Source organism: Cenococcum geophilum, assembly GCF_001692895.1.
Source record: "Cenococcum geophilum 1.58 unplaced genomic scaffold K441scaffold_36, whole genome shotgun sequence".
Lineage (NCBI taxonomy): Eukaryota > Fungi > Ascomycota > Dothideomycetes > Gloniales > Gloniaceae > Cenococcum > Cenococcum geophilum.
The window spans coordinates 375,778-396,261 of NW_027137594.1; the positions used below are offsets into that span (position 1 = coordinate 375,778).

General features: G+C 47.5%; 4 protein-coding genes across 4 annotated transcripts; 3 read left to right on the forward strand and 1 right to left on the reverse strand.

The window, feature by feature from the left end:
• Nucleotides 1-1,806: 1,806 nt before the first annotated feature.
• On the forward strand, nucleotides 1,807-3,852 carry K441DRAFT_728232 (drug resistance transporter EmrB/QacA subfamily; the record flags this gene model as incomplete). The annotated part of the gene is made up of 6 exons (XM_067654173.1): nucleotides 1,807-1,857; nucleotides 1,915-2,172; nucleotides 2,282-2,488; nucleotides 2,547-2,888; nucleotides 2,941-3,305; nucleotides 3,381-3,852. Coding segments are annotated over 6 exons (1,588 nt in total), but the record flags the coding sequence as incomplete, so codon positions are not given.
• A 1,185-nt stretch (nucleotides 3,853-5,037) lies between these two features.
• Nucleotides 5,038-6,039, reverse strand: K441DRAFT_679345 (uncharacterized protein; the record flags this gene model as incomplete). Its single annotated transcript, XM_067651253.1, has 4 exons — nucleotides 5,038-5,672; nucleotides 5,750-5,827; nucleotides 5,913-5,931; nucleotides 5,998-6,039. The coding sequence occupies 4 exons, from the start codon at nucleotides 6,037-6,039 to the stop codon at nucleotides 5,038-5,040; spliced, it is 774 nt and encodes a 257-aa protein (XP_067501322.1).
• Nucleotides 6,040-8,284: 2,245 nt separating this feature from the next.
• pks5 (polyketide synthase) lies at nucleotides 8,285-16,784 on the forward strand. Its single transcript, XM_067646631.1, has 12 exons — nucleotides 8,285-8,461; nucleotides 8,525-8,669; nucleotides 8,719-8,987; nucleotides 9,042-9,632; nucleotides 9,690-9,743; nucleotides 9,814-10,417; nucleotides 10,481-11,631; nucleotides 11,684-13,416; nucleotides 13,473-13,558; nucleotides 13,624-15,395; nucleotides 15,448-15,768; nucleotides 15,823-16,784. Exons 1-12 carry the CDS (start codon nucleotides 8,294-8,296, stop codon nucleotides 16,699-16,701), a joined length of 7,773 nt encoding a protein of 2,590 aa, XP_067501323.1. The 5' UTR covers nucleotides 8,285-8,293; the 3' UTR covers nucleotides 16,702-16,784.
• A 432-nt stretch (nucleotides 16,785-17,216) lies between these two features.
• K441DRAFT_664037 (uncharacterized protein) lies at nucleotides 17,217-20,309 on the forward strand. The gene is made up of 4 exons (XM_067649287.1): nucleotides 17,217-17,336; nucleotides 17,373-17,396; nucleotides 19,855-20,102; nucleotides 20,131-20,309. Exons 1-3 carry the CDS (start codon nucleotides 17,235-17,237, stop codon nucleotides 19,888-19,890), a joined length of 162 nt encoding a protein of 53 aa, XP_067501324.1. The 5' UTR covers nucleotides 17,217-17,234; the 3' UTR covers nucleotides 19,891-20,102; nucleotides 20,131-20,309.
• The last annotated feature ends 175 nt before the right edge of the window (nucleotides 20,310-20,484 follow it).

Consider the following 20,484-nt stretch of genomic DNA (forward strand, 5'->3'; position numbering starts at 1 on the left):
CCTTCGGGTTTTTTGGTTAGCCCGACACCGTCAAAAGCGCCACGGTCTATCTAATGTAGGTGTGTGGAAGCAATCCGCTAAAAATTGAATAAGGCTCAAGCAGATTCCCAGCTCGTAGCTCGGAAGCTCGGATCGCCATTGGCTCGAACTAAATATGCTTAAAACCAAGTTCAAGGAACGTCCTTGTAGAGACCCACCCCTCCGCGCTGGGGGCCAACGCCGGCGTGGCGTCGGCTTGCGGCCGTGGATACATGTCTTGGCTGTCAGCCCAAGCATCCTGCCACGTCCTCAGCGCATGCCCGGGCTGGCCGAACGATGAGCCCGAGAGAATGGAAGCGATGCTCTGGACCGAGGCACCGAGGCACCGAGGCACCGAGGATACACGCGTACCATACATCCTCCTGTCAACTCCGGTGGTTAGCGCAGCCACGTCTGCACGGTCTTTTTGAAGGGGAAGTTTTGGTATTTCTGCTGTTTAAGGGAAAGAAAGGCCGTGCAGACGTGGCTGCGCTAACCACCGGAGTTGACAGGAGGGTGTAGATCTTGAAGGATCTGCCTGTTGCCTTGATTGACCCGCTGGCTGCCATGCGTCTGGCTAAATAGCTCCTAAGCAGCGTAGAGGTCTGAGCGCAAAGGTTCCGCAATTAAGCGAACTAAGAACGGGCCAACGTTTATACCAGGCTACGAACCGCTCCCACGGTAGCCTCTCTCTGTTGAGACCAAGACGATAACACTGTTAATTTGCTGTAAGAGGTTAGACTACCGCTCAAGCAATTTACAAGGGCCAAGACGACCTGCATTAGCAACTACTCAAAAATTGATATGCTAACCTCGAAATATGCCAGATGTTTTATATGCTGATCAGCAGCCTCCGGAACAGAAGATGATGCATCACTGCTCCTTCAGCTCAGTATGTCAGATCTTAGACCTGAACTTATGCCGGTTCAATATGTTTCACGCCTAGTCGGAGATACAGTGCCTAACTCCTAAGGTTTAATGTGCTGTAAGCTAAGCAATGCAGCAACGCTCCTTTGCATTTACCCAGATTTTGCCCAGATTTTGCCCAGATAAATCGCTACCTGGATCTCACTCCGTCGCTAATAGATCCAGATTTGTTTCAATTTCCGTACAGACCGTTCTTCGCATAAGCCAAGCATCATGACATTATAATATCTGTGCATGTGACCACTATTTCTTGATCGGCTAGTTTTATTGGCTACTAGAAAATGCACGACTCTTCGTAAACCTCTAGAGCTATAATAAAATAAGTGCTTTGACTTGAACTCAAGGGATAATGCAAGGTTCTGTGTTAATGTATGACACGAGCAGAATTTGTGGGTCGTTTGCCGTGGAGCTAGGATCAATACTTTGTGTCATTCATTCGTGCACAGAACGCCCACCCTATTCAGCCCCCTTGAGCTCTTCTTTCCTCACTACTCTAGCATACAGACTGTGAGTTCAACGAAATCAGCAAGCTGCGTACGTAGTAGAGCTACTGGATCCGACTGACACCCCATCAGCTCCTGTTTCCCATTGGCCTTTCAGAATGCCGGACAAAATGGACATTGAGAAACAGGTAAATTTCGAGGTGAAGACCCAGAATACATCCGAGGAAGATGTCCAGAAGCACGATGGCCCTGAAGAACATGCCCAAAACACATCTGAAGAAGATATCTCTGAGAAAGCTCCGCCAGGGAGCCAAAGAAGAAAAGGGTTCGAAGAAGACAATTTGAAGCAGGATGATGAGGAACAGCAAACTCAGAGTTTGCCTGAGGATGGCATACAGCCAGAAATTGCGGACTCGAGCGTCGTTAATGCTCCCATAACTGGCTGGCGTCTAAACGTCGTGCTCTTTGCGTAAGTGGACGCGTACTTCCCCCAAGCCTTACCATGAATGCATCATTAACGAGGCAGACTGGCGTTTGCGTTACTCCTATCATCTTTGGAGACAACAATTGTCGCAACCACGCTCGTAACAATATCGTCGGCCTTAGGCCAATTCGACCAGGCATCCTGGGTCGTGCTTTCGTACCTTCTAACATACTCAGGCTTTCTGATAATTTTTGCCCGCCTTAGTGACTTCTTCGGGAGGAAAAACGCAATTCTTGCGGCTGTGGGATGCTTCGTCATCTTCTCCGCTGTCTGCGGAGCTGCTCAGTCGATGCAGATGCTGTATGTCCTATTTTCTCACAGTTGCGTATAGTTACTCACATTATCATTCTAGTATCATTGCCCGCGCGTTCCAAGGCGTTGGGGGCTCAGGTATTTACTCCATGTCTAGTATCATTGCCCGCGCGTTCCAAGGCGTTGGGGGCTCAGGTATTTACTCCATGGTTATGGTGGTTATCCCTGAGATTGTACCGCTTAGTAGGCTCGGGTTAGCGAGCGCAATCGTTGGCGGTGTGTACGGAGCTGCTAGCATTCTCGGTCCTCTTGTTGGTGGAGCTATTGTAGACGGCACGACTTGGAGATGGGTATTTCTTTTGAAGTAAGTCATCAACCCTACGAAATGACCGAACAGAAATGAATTTAATTTGCGAATAAAGTGTGCCGTGTGGAGTTGCTGTTATCTTCCTTATTGTTTGGGTATATCCAGAACGCCCAGGTGGTCAAACATACTACAAGCGCGCACTCACAAGAGTGGATTGGCTGGGCCTAGTCTTCTCTCTTGTTGGTACAATCCTACTCGTATTCGGGCTGCAAGAGGGCGGGGTTCGATATGCATGGAAAAGTGCGACTATCATTACAACATTGGTCGTCTCTGGAGTCTGTTGGTTGGCTTTTTGTGCCTGGGAAGTGTGGCTATCCTCTGGATCTTCGCCTTTTTCAATAGTTCCACTGTTCCCGCTCACATTAATGAAAAACAGAGTTGTGGCGGCCGCGCTTGGGTAAATATATCATTTTTGTTATGGGGAAGATTGTACTGATTTGGAGCGACAGGAACGCCTTCACAATTGGATTCCCTTACATGGTTGTCATTATTGGCTTACCACAGCGATTCCAAGTGGTCAACGGAGACACTCCAATACTGGCAGGCGTACACTCTCTTCCGATGCTGCTAGCCTCAGCTGTGGGCGCAGCCGCAGGAGGAGTAGCTATGTCAAAAAAGAACGTTTGTTTTTATCTAGTTCTTCTCTCTGACGCTCTCCAGGCCGTTGGGACTGGTCTACTCTCATCGATCCCGACAAGTGCTCACGTCTTGCCCCGTACCTACGGTTTCATGGTAGTGCAGGGTTCTGGTATGGGCATGAGTATTGCTGCTCTCATGTTTATCGCTAGAGTAGAACTTAAGCCTCAGCACCAAGGTCAGTACCCGCCTACCTCGGCTATAGCCCCAAAATCTCGAGTGACGAGAGCTGAGATTAACGTAATGCGACTAGCCGCAATTATTGGTGCACTTAACCAACTTCGCATTCTCGGAGCCGTTATAGGTCTCGCTGCCGCTACAACAGATTTCTCAAATTACGTGAGGCCGCGCCTTGAAGATATTCTTACACCTCAGCAGATCAGCCTATTGTCACAGACCACTACTTTCCTTACCAGATTTCCCCCAGCGGAAGTGGTCATAATTAAGGACGTTTATAACAAGGGCTACAATCAGCAAATGGTTATTGTTATGGCATTCGCTATCTCAAGTGTTGTCATTGCTTTATTTGCTTTTCGGAGGAAGCCTCTCTCGTTGGAGCATGCAGGGCTTGGACAGGGAGAAAGAGTTGAGATAAGAGGGGATGAAGTGGTTTTGTAAGTAGAAACTAAACCTGCGAGCAGAACACAGTAAAAAACATAGGGCCCAAAGTTTGAGCATTGATTTCGTGTTATTATCTAGTACGGCGTAGATATTTTAGAGTAGTGTAGTGTATAAGAAATCTTTCAAATTTAAGATGCGTACTAGAGGAACCGTCTACGTATACTACCTTTTGCGAAAGTGCTGCGAAAATAAGCGAGCCACCTGTACGTATATACTTGTAAAACCGCTTTATAAAAATGCTTCTATAATTACTAAAATAAGTCTTATTTTATAAAACTAGTAGATATAACTATAGAATAGATACTGCTTTATAATTTTAAATACGTAGAAGCTTAGTATATAACGTAGATATAGAATTTTAGGTGGTAGAGCGTTAGGCTAAGTATAACGTTTAAGTCGCGTTTTTCGTTGCTAAGGCTGCTAAGATATAACGCATTCCAAGTTTATCCGGCCTCTAAATACTAACTACCCCTATAAGCTCTACTACTACGTTACCTACTAAGCTGCTACGTATCTAAAATTATAAAGCAGTATCTATTCTAGAGTTATATCTACTAGTTTTATAAGATAAGACTTATTTTTAGTAATTATAGAAGCATTTTTACGAAGTGGTTTTATAAACAAGTATATACGTACAGGTGGCTCGCTTATTTTCGTAGCACTTTTGCAAAAGGTAGCATTAGAATTTAATGGAGCTGCCATTTAGGAAGTCTCTTAGACATAGAAGGTAGATATAAGCGTTTCAGGCGTGGTATGCGTGGTAGGCATTCAATTTATACGGTAAGATCACCCGGATTCGATGTTGTGTGGGCGAGGCTCGCTATCGAATTTTCGCAGCACTTTCGAAAAAGGTAGTATCTCATACTTGCTCTTGGCAAATTAAACATATCTTAAGTCACTAGCATCTTAAGGTGAGATTTGCCACAAAGGTATCTAGATCACTTCAAAATCTAATTCATATACAGTCTGATTAGATTATCGCTCTATATAAACAGCTGAGATAATATATATTCCAACACTAGAAACATTGAACTAAAGGCACATGTGTAAGCCATTCTGCTTCATCTATTTAAGACTCTACCAAGTTGCCAACGGATCAGTGATCTTTTTGGACTGGAGTGGAGTGGATTTGAGCTCAAATCTACTCTAGTCCAAATTACTTGCAGTTTAGCTCGTTCCTAAACAGGACTAACGCTTGCCTATCAAGGCTAGCAGTCCACTCCACTCCAACTTTAACCTAGTCCAAAAAGATCACTGCAACGGATGTTAAGCTATGTAAAACAAGTCAACTATACGTAATATGACCCTCTTTCTTTAGCCCATGCAATCATCTCCGTCATTTCATCAGTAACATAGTCATCCCTGGGAACTGTATGTCCCATCTCATGGTTCAAGACTCTCACGCCAGTTTTCTCATCGCCTAGCCCGATCAGTGCCAAGGCCTGGTCGATACCATAGTCCTTTCGCCCTCCATGAATGAATACCGTCGGAACTGGAAATCTTAATGGCGTTGTTGCTGGATGGAGCCAGAGCGCTTGCTCTTCGTCTAGAGTATATCTAGGAAAAGTAGCGTGCCCATAGTGGGCCAATAAGACTTTCATATGCTCAGGGACAAATGCTGCAATCTCTTTACACTCAAACTCTGAGTAGCGGCGATGGAGAGATTTGAGTTCAGAGCTCAGCAACCACGGCAGGGCGCCTGAAAGGAAGATTGCACATTTGACAGGCGGGTTGCTTTCTGCCGAGTGTTGCAGAATAAGGCTGGCAGCAAGTGCTGCTCCTTGAGAGAATCCTATCAGGCCATCAAAGGGTCCTTCATCCTCGATTACTCTGCGGACTTCCTCGCGAGTGGATTCGAGTTCGTCGGCTGTTGGGATCAACGGATACCAGGCCAGATATGGGCCAGGGAATACTCCTTCCACACCTACCAGGTGATTTTAGACGCCTTTATTCTCGAAGTGCAATGATGCAAACCGTAGTGGTAATAGCGAAATAGCTTACCTGGAGCAGGTTCGTATTCGTAGTCGCCATCTAGGAAGACAAAGGTACAGGATGGGCCAAGTCTCTCGCGAATTTGTGCTGTTTAAGCGTCAGGTAGAGCCCTTCGGGATTGAGGCAGTTGGTACGAAATGCAAATATACTTCTTTAATCAAATCATGCTTACCTGTCTGTAGTTCAAATATCTGTAATTATCGTTAGCCATCTATTGCCCTCAAAGTTACAAAACAGCAGGTTGTAGAATCGCTGACCTTCGAGTTGGTACCCAGCCCGTGCAAGCATAGAAACTTCATTTTTGCAGGTTCTCTCGAAAAGCTGTGAATGTATTGAATGAGATCAATTCTGAGGGGTAAAAGTCCAAGGCCGTGCAACCATTCAAATCCACAACACGATGGCCTAGCTGTATTTACTTTGGTATCCGGCTGCTTGGAGCCCGGGACAAGATCTCACCGCTACACTGGCTCAGAGCCCTAGGCAACGTGTCTGCGTAATCGGGCCGGAGAGAACCAGATTTCGAGCAATTACTAACGATACAAAAATAATCCGTGAGTAGGCAGGGTAATTAGGCAGGTGTTTACCAACTGCAAGATTCCTTCGGCCGTTCGACGTGATGCAAAAGTGATTGACCGATCGAACATGCAGTGGCCATGACTCTATTAGTGTCTAATAAAAGCTCATTTCTGGATTTCATCTGGATTTTAGCTTCGGCGCATGACTACTCAAAACAGTCCGGGGAAAGAGAGCAGATAGCGCTGATCTTCAGGGTGGTAGGATTTGACGCATACTATCTCGCACTGTCGCAGCAGGAATTTGAGAGCGCTACGAGAAACCGTGCCACTCTCTTGATAGTGATCCGAGCGTCCTGCCGCCTGCTGCATGCAGGCCCTAGTTCCGTGGGGGCCGCGTAGAAAACAGGCATGTAATCCTTCTGGAACATCAGCCTTGTACCACAATGTTGGTCGGATCGATATTAGCTTAGAATTATGCCCACTCTGGCCAGAATTTCGCTAAAATTAACGAACTTCGATAAACGCCCAGAAATGCTGAGCTTTGCCTAGATAGCTCACCAACGGAGCTGCATTTCAGCTTGTAGCTGACGCAATTTTGCTTCCTCTGGATGAATATCCACCCATGCTCGTCAGACCTGAAACTTTCATTGGTGGAACTTTAGGAAAGGTCATACGGGATCCTATCTATGCTAGGGATAACCCTAAACATAAAGTTCCTGCATACATAATTCTTACGGAAACAGGAGAGAGTACGGCACCATGAAAACTCGGTAGTTGGGATTGCCATTTCATCTGCCGTGTGTATTTGAAACCTAGTGTCCGGAAACATGGGCGGAACCGCTCGTTCGTGCAGACGTAGCCCTCCGTCCATACTGGGATAAACCCTGCGCAACACGCTAGTCTTGTTGCGTGTCAATGCAGTAGGACCCATCGTCGTGAGCACAGACATATCTGTGCATCTGTCCGAGATGGCGTTCTGACTCCCATACTTATTTCCAATAAAGCCAGTGCTGAAGGATTCATCGGGCTATGTTGTAAATACCTTCATCTTTGACACCAAGATCTTCAGCTAGCTTATGCTTATTCTGCCTAATCGTCAGTGTCGAAAGATTAATCAACTCGGTTGCAAATACAGCTGTGTGGCTAGCTAAGGCTCGTTTTGATCAATGTGGAAATACCAAGCCCTGTATAGGCCTTCAGCTTCTCCATCGTGGGTCTCCGAAGGATCACGTTAAGATCCGGTATCGGACAGAACCATTAGCTGCATCGTTAATCCACAGCTTAGACGGAAGTCCCCTTTTATCCAAAAGCTAACATTTAGGATCGAGATGCTTAAGAGGGTGATGGTTGCGGCTCCCGCATATGGAAAGTGCTGACAACGGCAGCCGCAGCTACTCGGCGCGTAGGACAAGGTATTCGAGAACCACCTTGTATAACCCTGGTTCTCCCTTGCATACGGAGCCGTAAAAGCACATGAAACATCATCCAACCATTTCCTACTAATATTCTTAAGCGATGGCTGTCCAAGCCACCTGATAGAGTCTCCCTTCCTATTCAGCAATAGTATAATCGGGGAACATAATCTGAGTGTAGCTTTTCAGCCCACATAAGCCTTTCGCCTTTTCTAGGTATCGAATGTTGAGTTGAACTTGAGAATAAACTTGCATGGTGTTCGGCCTTGGTGCACAAATGAAGGCTAGCAACATCAGCAATCGCTAAATTCTGGTTGACGATGAATGCATGAGTTGGTTCTCGGATTTCCGACTGGACAATTGATCGAATCCTCCCGAGCTGGTGCCCCTGAATGTAGAATTTGGTCTCCCCGATAGCATAAGAAGGCTCGACTCCCCAAAGCATATGTCAGAAGCAACCATCATTCAGGCACTTCCTTCAACACTCTCAGAGTATCTTCAACGAGAACAATCGATTCATCCATCTTTTTTCGGGCAGAATGGCAAACGGTATTACCCATTCGAGCAGTAATGGCGTTCATGAGACCCTGGCTCAGTCGTTGGAGCCGTCATTCGGTGACAAATCTATGCCAATAGCTGTCATCGGACTTGCTTGCAGATTTCCAGGTGACGCAACGTCTCCAGAGAAGTTCTGGGAATTTATCGTGCAGGGAAGGAATGCTCTTAGCGAGTTTCCAAAGGATCGATTCAACGTTGATTCGTATTACCATCCGGCAGCCGAGAGGGCCGGTTCGGTGAGTCTACCTGTTAATCAGAGTACTTCGAAAGCGTGGAAAGTCTAATATTCCCTACAACAGATCAATATTCGTGGAGGCTATTTCCTAAAGGATGATGTTGCGTGCTTTGATGCCCCATTCTTTTCGATTACTCCGAATGAAGCTAAGGCAATTGACCCGCAACAACGTGCACTGCTTGAGTTGGCGTACGAGAGTCTAGAAAATGGTAGTTCTAGCCATTCTGATTGATATTAAGAGAGCTAATAGGGTTGCAGCCGGAATACGAATGGAAGATTTCGTCGGAAGCAAGACCTCCTGCTATGTCGGCAACTTTACTAGAGACTACGGGGAGCTTTTTGACCGAGACATCGATTATCGGCCGAAGTACGCTGCAACCGGATGTGGAGGGGCGATGGCGTCCAACCGTGTATCGTGGTTCTTTAATCTCAAGGGCCCTTCCTTAACTCTGGATTCGGCATGCTCGTCAAGTTTGGTCGGTGTTCATCTTGCATGTCAAAGCCTGCAGTCCGGAGAGTCCAAGATGGTGAGTCCAGGTTGTGGGCAGCGATTGGAGAAAATTGGACCTAATTATTCATAGGCGCTTGTTGGAGGCGTAAATCTTATCCTGAATCCGGATCTCATGGCTTCGATGACATCGCTCAATTTTCTCAGTCCCGATGCAAAGTGTCAAGCGTTTGACCATAAGGCGAATGGGTATGCTCGAGGAGAGGGATTCGCTGTCATTGCCCTGAAGCCTTTAGATGCCGCAATTCGCGATAAAGATGTTATTCGTGCGGTGATTCGAGGGAGTGCATTCAATCAAGATGGCCACACGCCAGGGATTACCCTACCAAGCACCCAAGCCCAAGTGGAATTGATTCGAACGGCGTACCACGCAGCCGGCTTGGATCTGGCTGATACGGCCTACTTTGAGGCCCACGGAACTGGTACGGCAGCAGGAGACCCGCTTGAGGCTGGTGCCCTTGGGCAAACATTTGCAAAGACTCGGGTGGATCGGGATCCTCTTGTAGTGGGGTCGGTGAAGACAAATATAGGGCATCTTGAGGGAGCAGCCGGACTTGCGGGGCTCATCAAAGGAATATATATTCTCGAGAAGGGGGTCATCCCACCTCATTTATGGTTCGAAAAGGCAAATCCTAAAATACCCATGGAAGAGTGGAGGATCAAGGTGAGGGGTTCCCAAGAATAAGAGTGCCGAGGTACGAATTACTAACCCCTGTTCAAGATTCCCACCATGCTGACTCCATGGCCTACGACTGGTCTGCGCCGAGTATCAATCGTAAGTGAACAGCATTCACCCTAGACCCTAATATACGGTGTGCAACCGCTTAACCCGTCCTCACTCACAGAATTCCTTTGGCTATGGCGGTTCCAACGCCCATGTTATTCTGGACGATGCTTATCATTATCTGCGTTCCCGCAACTTGGAGGCAAATCACAACACCATACCTGAAGGAATCCATGCCTCTAACAGCATTGTTAACGGAGATGCACATACAAACGGCTACGGCAATGAGCCACCGCCTACGCAGAATGGGAATACCTCTTTGTCTTTCACAATGCCAAAGCTACTCGTCTGGTCAGCACATGAGCAAGCTGTCATTGGCAGACTAGGTCAATCATATGCACAGTATCTCAAAGAGCATTATGAAGGATTCAATAGCAATTTTCTTGATCGCTTGGCCTTCACACTCGCCTGCCGTCGAAGCGTCATGGCGTGGAAGTCCTTCTGTGTTGCATCTTCTGCTGACGGTTTACGCGGGGCTCTTGAACGCGGGTTCGGCAAGGCGCAGCGTTCCTCTGCTGTCCCTAGCCTAGGGTTTGTTTTCACCGGCCAGGGCGCGCAGTGGAACGCCATGGGAAGGGAGTTGCTGCCGTACGAGCACTTCCGGGCTAGTCTACAGGACGCTGATAAGTATATGAGATCACTTGGCTGTCCTTGGTCTCTGCTCGGTACTTCTACCCCTTTTCCAATATAACTCAATCGCCGCCAACTTGTCCTAATTCGTGATATAGATGAACTCAACCTCGACGAAAAGAGCTCGAACGTCAACCGGACTGCTTATAGTCAACCGATGTGTACTGCACTTCAAGTTGCACTTGTAGACCTTCTCCGCAATTGGAATGTCAAACCAACGGCTGTGGTCGGACACTCTTCGGGAGAAATTGCAGCTGCATATTGCATGGGGGCTATTTCTCGAGAGGATGCTTGGAAAATCGCATATCACCGTGGCCGCCTAGCCGAGGACATTAGGCGCTTCGCGCCCAACCTCCACGGCGGTATGCTTGCAGCTGGTCTAAAAGAAGAACAAGTACCAAAATATCTTGATCAAGTCACGGACGGCCGCATTGTTCTGGCGTGTATCAACAGCCCTTCTAGTGTGACGATCTCAGGCGACCGCAGTGGTATTGATCAATTGCACAACCTGTTAGTAGCTGACGGCGTTTTCAGTAGGAAGCTTCAAGTTTCAAACGCTTACCACTCACATCACATGAAGGTTATTGCTCAAGCGTATCTAGAATGTTTAGCTGGCACCAACCCAGATACCGCCTCCGTTTCCAAGGTGAAAATGTTCTCATCAGTCACTGGTAGAGAGATCACATCGGAAGACCTTGATCCTCAATACTGGGTCGAGAATTTAACTTCTCCAGTCCGCTTCAGCGAAGCTGTGGCGAGACTGCTAGACTACTCGCCCAATACGAAAAAGCGTCGCCGAGAACAAAAGCCTTTTGTTGACGTCCTTGTCGAAATAGGACCCCACGCTGCCTTGAAGGGGCCACTGAAGCAGATCCTTGAGGCAAGTCAAGGCGCAGCTACTACTACCTCATATTTGTCGCTATTACAGAGGGGCACAGATGCCGCTTTCTCTACCCTTACCGCGATTGGCGGAATATTTGTCAAAGGTTATGATGTCGATATTGCCAAGGTCAATACGGTTGAGGTTGAACGACCCAAGGAACCGACCCCGCTAGTTGATCTACCGTCCTATCCTTGGACTCGTTCTACAAGGTATTGGCATGAATCAACCTTGAGCCAGAATCTGCGTTTCAGGAAGCAGCCTCGCCTTGACCTCCTTGGAGCGCCCGTCCTCGACTATAACCCGATGGAGCCGAAGTGGAGACAATTCATAAGGAAATCAGAGAACCCTTGGGTGCAAGATCACAGAGTAAGCTATATTGTTACACGAATCGATATCATGCGTACTAAACCATGCTTAGGTGCAATCAACCATGTTGTATCCCGGCGCAGGAATGATCATAATGGCCGTTGAGGCCCTCAAACAGATTGCCGATCAGGACAAAGTTCTCAAAGGTTTCGAACTTCGGGACATAAAGATTGGGAAGCCTATCGTTGTCCCTCAGCATGATGATGGGATTGAGACTTCGATTCAAATGCGACCTTGGAAACTGGGCAGCCGCGCTGATACCGCAGTCTGGCAGGAATTCTCCATCTTTTCGAAGGTGCAAGGGCAGGACTGGCTGCAGAATTGCTCTGGCCTCATACTAGCCGATTATGAGCGTAGTCTCACGCCTAACGAGATCTTAGAAGAAGATGCCAAAGCCAAAGAACTCAGGTCACACTATGCCGCTACCAAGGCCCTTTGTCCCGTCTCGGAGACTCCGCGGCACATTTACGAAACGCTCGAGACCATCGGCCTTCAATATGGCCCTACGTTCCAAAACATAACCAGCCTTTCATCTGGAGATCACAAGAGCACTGGCTCTATGTCAATTCCAGACACAAAGGCTGTGATGCCCCAGAAATTCGAGTACCCCTATACCATCCATCCTGCTACTCTTGACACAGCGTTTCAAATGGCCCTCCGCGCCATTACGGGAATGAAAGAACACCTCCAAGTACCCAAGCTGCCGACCCTTGTTGAGAAGATGTACATTTCAGCGAATGTCACCACTGAACCAGGCCGCGAGCTGCACGGATATGCCCTCGGAGAGGATCTAAGTGTTCGCGAATCTAGTGCTACTATATTCCTCTGGGATGGTGCTGCTGCTCAGCCGGATATCTGCATTGAGGGTCTTCACGTTGTAGCTCTATCCTCCATGACTGACGATGATTCATCTTCAGATTTGACCTCCAGAATAAGGAAGCTCTGCTTTGAGATGCGTTGGAAGCCGGATATTGACCTTATGACGCCAGAAGAGACCAACGAGCTCCTTACCAGGGATCCACGTGAGCCCGATCCAAGGATTATCGGTGATCTTGAGTTAGCAGCTTTCATTTACATCCGGCGAATAGTTCAAACTTTCACCCAAGAAGACGCTTCAAAGTTTGCTACTCATCATCGACTTATGTACGAGTGGGCGAAGCACAAATACGATCTCGCCGTGGAAGGCAGAATCCCGCATCAGGATGGAACCATTGATTGGATGAATCTCGGCCCAACATTCGAGATTCAGCATCTACAGCGAATGGCCTCAAAATGTGTCGACATCAAGCTACTTTCTCGGCTCGGAGAAAATTTTGAGGAAATATACAAAGGCAAGCTTGAGCCCCTGCAGGTTATGCTCGAGAATGATCTACTCTACGAGTTCTACAGAGACGCTGCAGACCTGTCAGAAATGAGTAACACAATTGCAACTTACATGGACTATGCCGCGCACAAACGACCCGACCTTAAAATACTCGAGATCGGTGCAGGAACTGGCAGCAGTACGATACCGATCTTAGAGGTCCTTGGAGGACATCGGGGATACCCAGCCCGGTTCAGCTCTTACACTTTTACGGACATTTCCGCCGGGTTCTTTGACAAAGCAGGGGAGATTTTGAAGGATTGGGAGCCTTACCTAACCTATCATAAGCTCGATATTGAGCAAGATCCAACCGACCAAGGGTTTGAGGCAGAGTCATACGACATTGTGATTGCTAACAATGTGCTGCACGCGACACACAGTATCCAGCAGACTCTCGCTAATGCGAAACGACTTTTGAAGCCGTAAGTTGAGCTCGAACCCATTCCTCGGCTACAACAGCGCTGATGAAGCTTCACAGGAGCGGCAAGCTAGTTCTAGGTGAAGTGACGCAGAATTTACTCCGAGCAACCATGCTTTTCGGATGGCTTCCTGGGTGGTGGAACGGTATGTGCTATCTGTTGTGCTATCTGTATGTCGAGGGATCGACGAAGCTAATTAAATTATCTCAGGCGAGAATGACGGGCGAAAAGGAGGTCCAACTCTCACTTCATCAGAGTGGAATGATGCATTAAAGAAACAAGGTTTCAGTGGTGTGGATCAATGCCTAAACAGTCGGCCGGCGGTAAAGGATAACTGCTGCAGTGTGCTTATTTCAACTGCCTCCCAGCCAGCAGAGGACGAGTTCACAGGCGATACTCTCATTGTTACTTCGTCAGCGAGCATCGAAGATCAATCTCTTTCAAATGCTCTGGCTGACAAACTTCATTTGCTTGGTTCTGGAACAAGTATCGTTAGCTTGGAAGACATGCCATCACTTGATCTCAAGAACAAGCACTGCATAGTAATTGTGGAGGTATTCGAGTCAATTTTGGTTGAGGTAAGCCAAGCTCGATTTGAGGCAGTGAGATACCTTACCTTGAACTCTGCTGGCGTGCTATGGGTTACAAAAGGAGGCACCTTGGAGAGTCCAGATCCTAAAAAGAATATCATGGTTGGACTCTCCCGAACTATCCGAGCAGAACATGCTGGAGTCAAGCTGGCTACTCTGGACCTCGAGCTTGCAGAAGGGCCTGCGCCGCATGAGGTTGCAGACATTATCACTCGGGCTTTCGTCTCCATGTGCGACACATCAATGGACAAGACGAGCGATTACGAATACGCCGTACAAGACGGTCTTATTCACACTGCTCGCTTCTTCCCTCAGAAAGAGATGAACGAAATGCTCGCAGACCAGGAAAATCTTTCTCAGCCAGTCATGCAACCTTTCGGTCAACCAGGTCGTCCGTTGAAGCTTGAAATAGGAGCCCCTGGAATGCTTGACACCCTCCATTTTGTGGATGATTATGAAGCCCTAGAGCCTGTCGGAGACGACGAACTTGATGTTAAGGTCATGGCATCCGGCCTAAATTTCCTTGATATCATGGTATCAATGGGGCAAGTCAACGAAACTGCCGGTTTGCTCGGCGCTGAATGTAGCGGCGTTGTACACCGCGTGGGTCGTAACGTAACAAATTTCAAGCCCGGAGACAGAGCTGTGACGTTCAGGTTAGGTTGTCACAGGACATTCGTCAGGTGTCCTGCTGTTCTTTGCCAACCTCTGCCGGAGCACATCAGCTTTGAAGAGGGTGCATCGCTCCTGCTTATTTATGGCACGGTCTACGCTTCTCTTGTCGATGCCGCTCGTATGCGTAAGGGTGAGTCAATCCTAATACACGCCGCAGCAGGTGGCGTGGGCCAAGCTGCGATCATCATGTCTCAATGGATCGGGGCGGAGATATTTGCCACAGTAGGCTCTGAAGAGAAGAAGCGGCTAATTATGAGCGAATACGGCATTCCAGAAGACCATATATTTGACAGCCGCAACTTGAGCTTTGCTAAAGGTATTAAGAGAATGACAAATGGCAGAGGTGTTGATGTAGTGCTCAACTCGCTGGCTGGAGAGGCACTCCGTGATACCTGGCACTGCGTCGCTCCATTCGGCCGCTTCATTGAGATTGGTAAAAAGGATATTATTGGCAACACCGGATTGGACATGGCACCTTTCATCAACGGCTTGACCTTTGCAACGGTCAATCTGATTGCAACTCACAAATTGGATTCCCAGGCGCAAGCTAAACTCATTTCCAACGTCATGGACCTTGTACGGAAGGGTATCGTAAGACCTGTGACGCCACTCAATATTTATCGATACTCGGAGATTGAAGATGCCTTCAGACTTATGCAGACCGGCAAGCATACTGGCAAGATTATTCTGAAAGCAAGTGATGACGATATTGTTCCTGTAAGCATGAGAATCCAAAAGTATGAAGTGCAAGAGCTAACAGATGCATTAGGTTCTTCCTTCGAAGCGTCAGCAAAGTATCTTCAGACAGGATTCCTCGTACATCCTGGCAGGAGGTCTCGGAGGTCTCGGACGAAGCGTAGCTAGATGGATGGTAGATCGCGGTGCACGCAATCTTATATTCCTGTCGAGATCCGGAGCCAGCAAGCCAGAGGCGGCGAAACTAGTCAAGGAGCTGAGTGACGATGGTGCAAACATCCATGCGTTTGCTTGTGATGTCAGCGATGAGAGCCACCTCAAAGAAGTGCTCCGGAAATGCGCAGAGTCACTTCCTCCAATCCGGGGCGCCATCCAGGGAGCCATGGTCCTTCAGGTACGTAAAGATTCCGGGTAACTGGCCCAAATGATAGAGCTAACATAACAACAGGACTCTACGATCGAGAAGATGACGGCTGAAGACTGGACAGCGGCCATTAGACCGAAGGTCAAGGGTTCATGGAACCTTCATAATCAGTTGCCAACAGACATGGACTTCTTCCTGCTCCTTTCGTCCAGTGCTGGTATCGTCGGTAGTCGTGGCCAAGGAAACTACAACGGAGGCAACGCTTACCAAGATGCGCTCGCTTTCTATCGCAACTCCCGTGGCTTACCGGCCTCTTCAGTCGATCTGGGCATGATTCTTGGTGTCGGCTTTGTCGCCGAAACCGACGCATCGACCCAAAACACCGCGCGCGCCGTAGCCGTGACCGACAACCTCAAGAACTGGGGCTTCATCGGCATCCGCGAGCAGGAGTTCCTGAACATCCTCGACGGCGCCATCACAAGCCGCGACCGCTTCGATGGACGCGTCCCATGCCAGATTATAACGGGTCTCGGAACTGGCGGGCTGATGCAGCAGAGTGGTGCCGTGGACGACCCTTGGTGGTTTAAAGACGCCAAGTTCTCCGTCCTCGCAAAGCTGGATACAAAGACTAGGAGCTCTGACGCCGAAGCCTCTGGGGCGCAACTGGCGCGGCAACTGGGTGAAGTCACCAGCGTGGATGCCGGCGCGGCGGTCATCGCGCAGGCTGTCACGACGCGCCTGGCTAAAAGCATGGCTATGGCGATCGAAGATCTGGACCCCTCAAAGCCGGTAAACTCGTATGGTGTTGACTCACTCGTTGCAGTGGAGCTGAGGAACTGGATCTTGCGTGAGATCAAAGCCGACCTGAGCATCTTTGATATTCTGAGCAATATCCCGCTAACGTCGCTGGCGAGTAAGATCGCGTCGAAGTCGTCGCTCATTCCTGTTTTGCAGGTGGAATAGGCCATTTGAGGTGGACCAATATCAATTTTTGGACTGAAAAGCAACTAGGTTCTGTGCTTGTGTCACGAGTCATTATGAAGTAGTCAAACTAAATTTATGATCTAGATTAAACTGATCTAATATCATATAAGAACATTTTTCGTTCTTCTTTTACATCTCTTTATTGTATGGAGAGATGTTATCTGATGAGCAGAAATTGAACTTATACATTTGGCTCAGTGCTCTTATCAATATCGAATATTGATTACTGATATTGAATATTGAATATTGAACGTTCAGTATCAATATCAATACGATATGTTCAATACTGAAAGATATTAAATATTGAAGATTTTTAGAGTTAAGGTGGTAAAATTAAGGCAGATGTATTAGTAAAATGACTCTCGGGCCTCCTTACAATACGTGCGCATTTCAAATCTGTTAGGTAAACCTACAGAAAGTAAAAATTACGGAGTATTAAACATTAAATTAGATCTTGCAAGTCATCGTATCCACGCCCTCCCCCCCGGTATACTCTACGTTCGATCAACGCCATGCCTCCCTTATCTACCAACGTAATTGAGGACGATGATATATCCTCCTCTGCTATTTCTGAGCTCGATTCTGATCGGTTTACCCACTCTGGCGGCGACGACGCGTCGAGCGACTACGACGCGTTGAACGACTATGACGCGTTGAGCGACTCTACACCAAATGTAACTGTCGGAATGTATGGACAGAGGTTATATTGTCTCTGATTAGTCACCCTTGTGGTGACTCATCAGTCCCCTACTTAGGCACTGCGATCCTTACGATCCTTTGCTTTCTACATCAAAAACAGAAATAATCATCATACTATCTACGAACCGTAGCTACGTGATATTACCTTGTGTAACCAACACTAATTAGTGGTTAACTTCACTGTTATACCACAGAACAGCTAGGTATTCCACCAAGAAGAGACAAGCCACTGTACCAGTGCTACTCGTGCTAAGGGGAGCTGTCTTTTAAGGTTAGAACTGGTCCTAAACCTTAAATAGAACTCTTCCACGAATCTAAGGATCTAAAGGCCAGAACTGGTCCTGAGCCTTTCTAAGATTACGGATTCTTGCGTCTATCACGCAGAACAACACGCTTTACGAGTCTTCGCGATTCAAGGCTAGAACTAGTCCTGAGCCCCATAATCGCAAATACACGTCACGAATGCGTACCAAACCACGAACGCGTACCAACTTATAAACATATACCAAACCACAAACGCGTGCCAAATCACGAACGCGTACTAAACGACAATCCCTACACCAACAACACTTCCCTTCCTCCGAAAACATGGCTACTTTAAACAACTGAAAAGACTCCTTACTACTAGGGGTAGCTACGTACGCAAAACTCATCGACAAAAATTGGGACGAATTTACCATTAATATAACAACTTGTACCGAAACAAGTTAACGGCTTTCTCCTACACCGTATTCTATTTTACTAAAGTAGATACTACGCCAATTTACAGCTATGGGAATATTTCAGGGAGGATTTTGTGGGATGGACTGCCGATACCTGGGCACTTAGTAATATTTATATTATTCAAGATTTTTAAGACTTCCTTCGGGAGAAAGGAGTATTTGTCCCTATAGATGGGGGTAATATTGGAGACAATATTTAGAAGTAAGTTCTTAACGCAAAAGAAGAACACAAATAGACTCCATAAGAGATTGAGCACCAAAAGAAGTTTAACTCTCGAGGGAATTCTAATAACGGACAGCCACAAGCAACACCACAGACAACCTCAGGCTATCAAACACCTCAAATTCCTCAAGCTGCCGTATCTCAACCCGTGCCACAAGCTCCGTCCGTACAAGCTCCGTCTACACAAGCTCCGTCTATACAAGCTCCGTCCGCACAAGCTCCGTCCGTACAAGCTCCGTCTACACAAGCTCCGTCTATACAAGCTCCGTCCGCACAAGCTCCGCCTATACAAGCTCCATCCGCACAAGCTCCGTCTATACAAGCTCCGTCCGCACAAGCTCCGTCTATACAAGCTCCGTCTGGACAAGCTCCGTCCGCACAAGCTCCGTTCAACTCAAGCGCCGAGACGTCTCCTCTAACCCCTATCGTACCTAGACAACCGGCACAACAAGCTAGATCTATAAACGACGTCCCAACCCACTAGCAACAGCCTCCGCAGCAATCTCCGCAGCAATCTCCGCAAGAACCTCCGCAAGAACCTCCGCAAGAACCTCCGCAAGAACCACCGCAAGAACCTCCGCAGCAACCACAGCAGCCGCAGCAATCTCCGCAGCAACCTCCGCAACAACCTCCGCAGGAACCTCCGCAGCGACCGCAGCAGCTACACATACATACACTACCTAAACTGGCCGTGCTTAGTGTGGAGCAAGGACCTAGGCAAGGACCTGGATACAGCAAGGAGGTGGCCATAATTGTAGAGATCTACACAGATAATAAGTTGTTTATAGCTTGCCAGGGAGTTCCTATCTGTAAAATTGCCGTCTTAAATCCTGGAGAAGACTTGTCTTAGTTAATCAACAAGTTACAGTCTTTAATTGTTGCATGGGAGAAGGAACACCCTAGTCAAGGAGTGTATACTATCTTTACGGATCGCCGCTACCACAATCAAGATTAAGGCCGAAACCACTACCGAAACTTTAGCCGCAATTGAGCACCCTGCGGACGATATAACAAAGGGGTAGGTTAAACAAACGGACTTGCCATGGAACCACCCGACGCTCGCACCGTACTGCTACCTAAATGACAACTATCGTGCCGATACGCCTGCGATCTACCGACCGAATGATCGTGCCTATACGCCTACGATTAACCGACCGACTGATAGACAAGCTCTATGCCTGACCACTATCACTACCGCCGCTAGTATCGTACTACTACCCAAACAGACTTTTGCTGCTTCTACCTGCAGCTAAACTAACACTTTACTGCCTTTCTGCAGCGCCATAAGCACAAAGAAAGAACTGCCAGTGTCGGAATGTATAGACAGAGGTTATATTGTCTCTGATTAGTCACCCTTGTGGTGACTCATCAGCCCCCTACTTAGGCACTGCGATCCTTACGATCCTTTGCTTTCTACATCAAAAACAGAAACAATCATCATACTATCTACGAACCGTAGCTACGTGATATCACCTTGTGTAACCAACAGTAACCACCACAAAGTCGCCTCGTAGAAGGCGCTAGTTAGCCGCCTCTACGTGGCAGCTTGCCCGCAATCCTCTCTCAAATGGCAATTAATATATTATCTCTACCGTCAATATTGGCAGAGGCCGAGTAAATCTTTTTAGGTACACGGCGAACAATCTCATGGGACCGTATATTACTAGGGAGTGCTAATATCAAACGTGCGGAATGCTTGAAGAGCTGGCTACTAAGCAATATTACCGCGGGAGGAGGCTTATAGCGACGAATGTAGTACAAGAGGCTTCGGAGGCCTTGGCAGAATCTAGAGCAGCTAACATCTACTACACCATGCCAGGGGTCACGAAGGTAACGATAGTGGTGAGAGAGCAATCGCAAGAGAGCAGCTATTTTGAAGCTCTACTTGAGCCTAGGGGCGTACGGGGCCTATATTTAATTAAAACACTCTACTAAGACTATACTATATTCAATATTTAATATCTTTCAATATCTTTTTAATATTGAACTAATATTTAATATCAATAGTAATACGGCCTTATTCTAATATCGAATATTAATAAGAGCACTGATTTGGCTTTTCTTAGAGACTATTATAAATAGTATCGTGCCCTGCAGCATCGACCTGAAAGCGCGTGA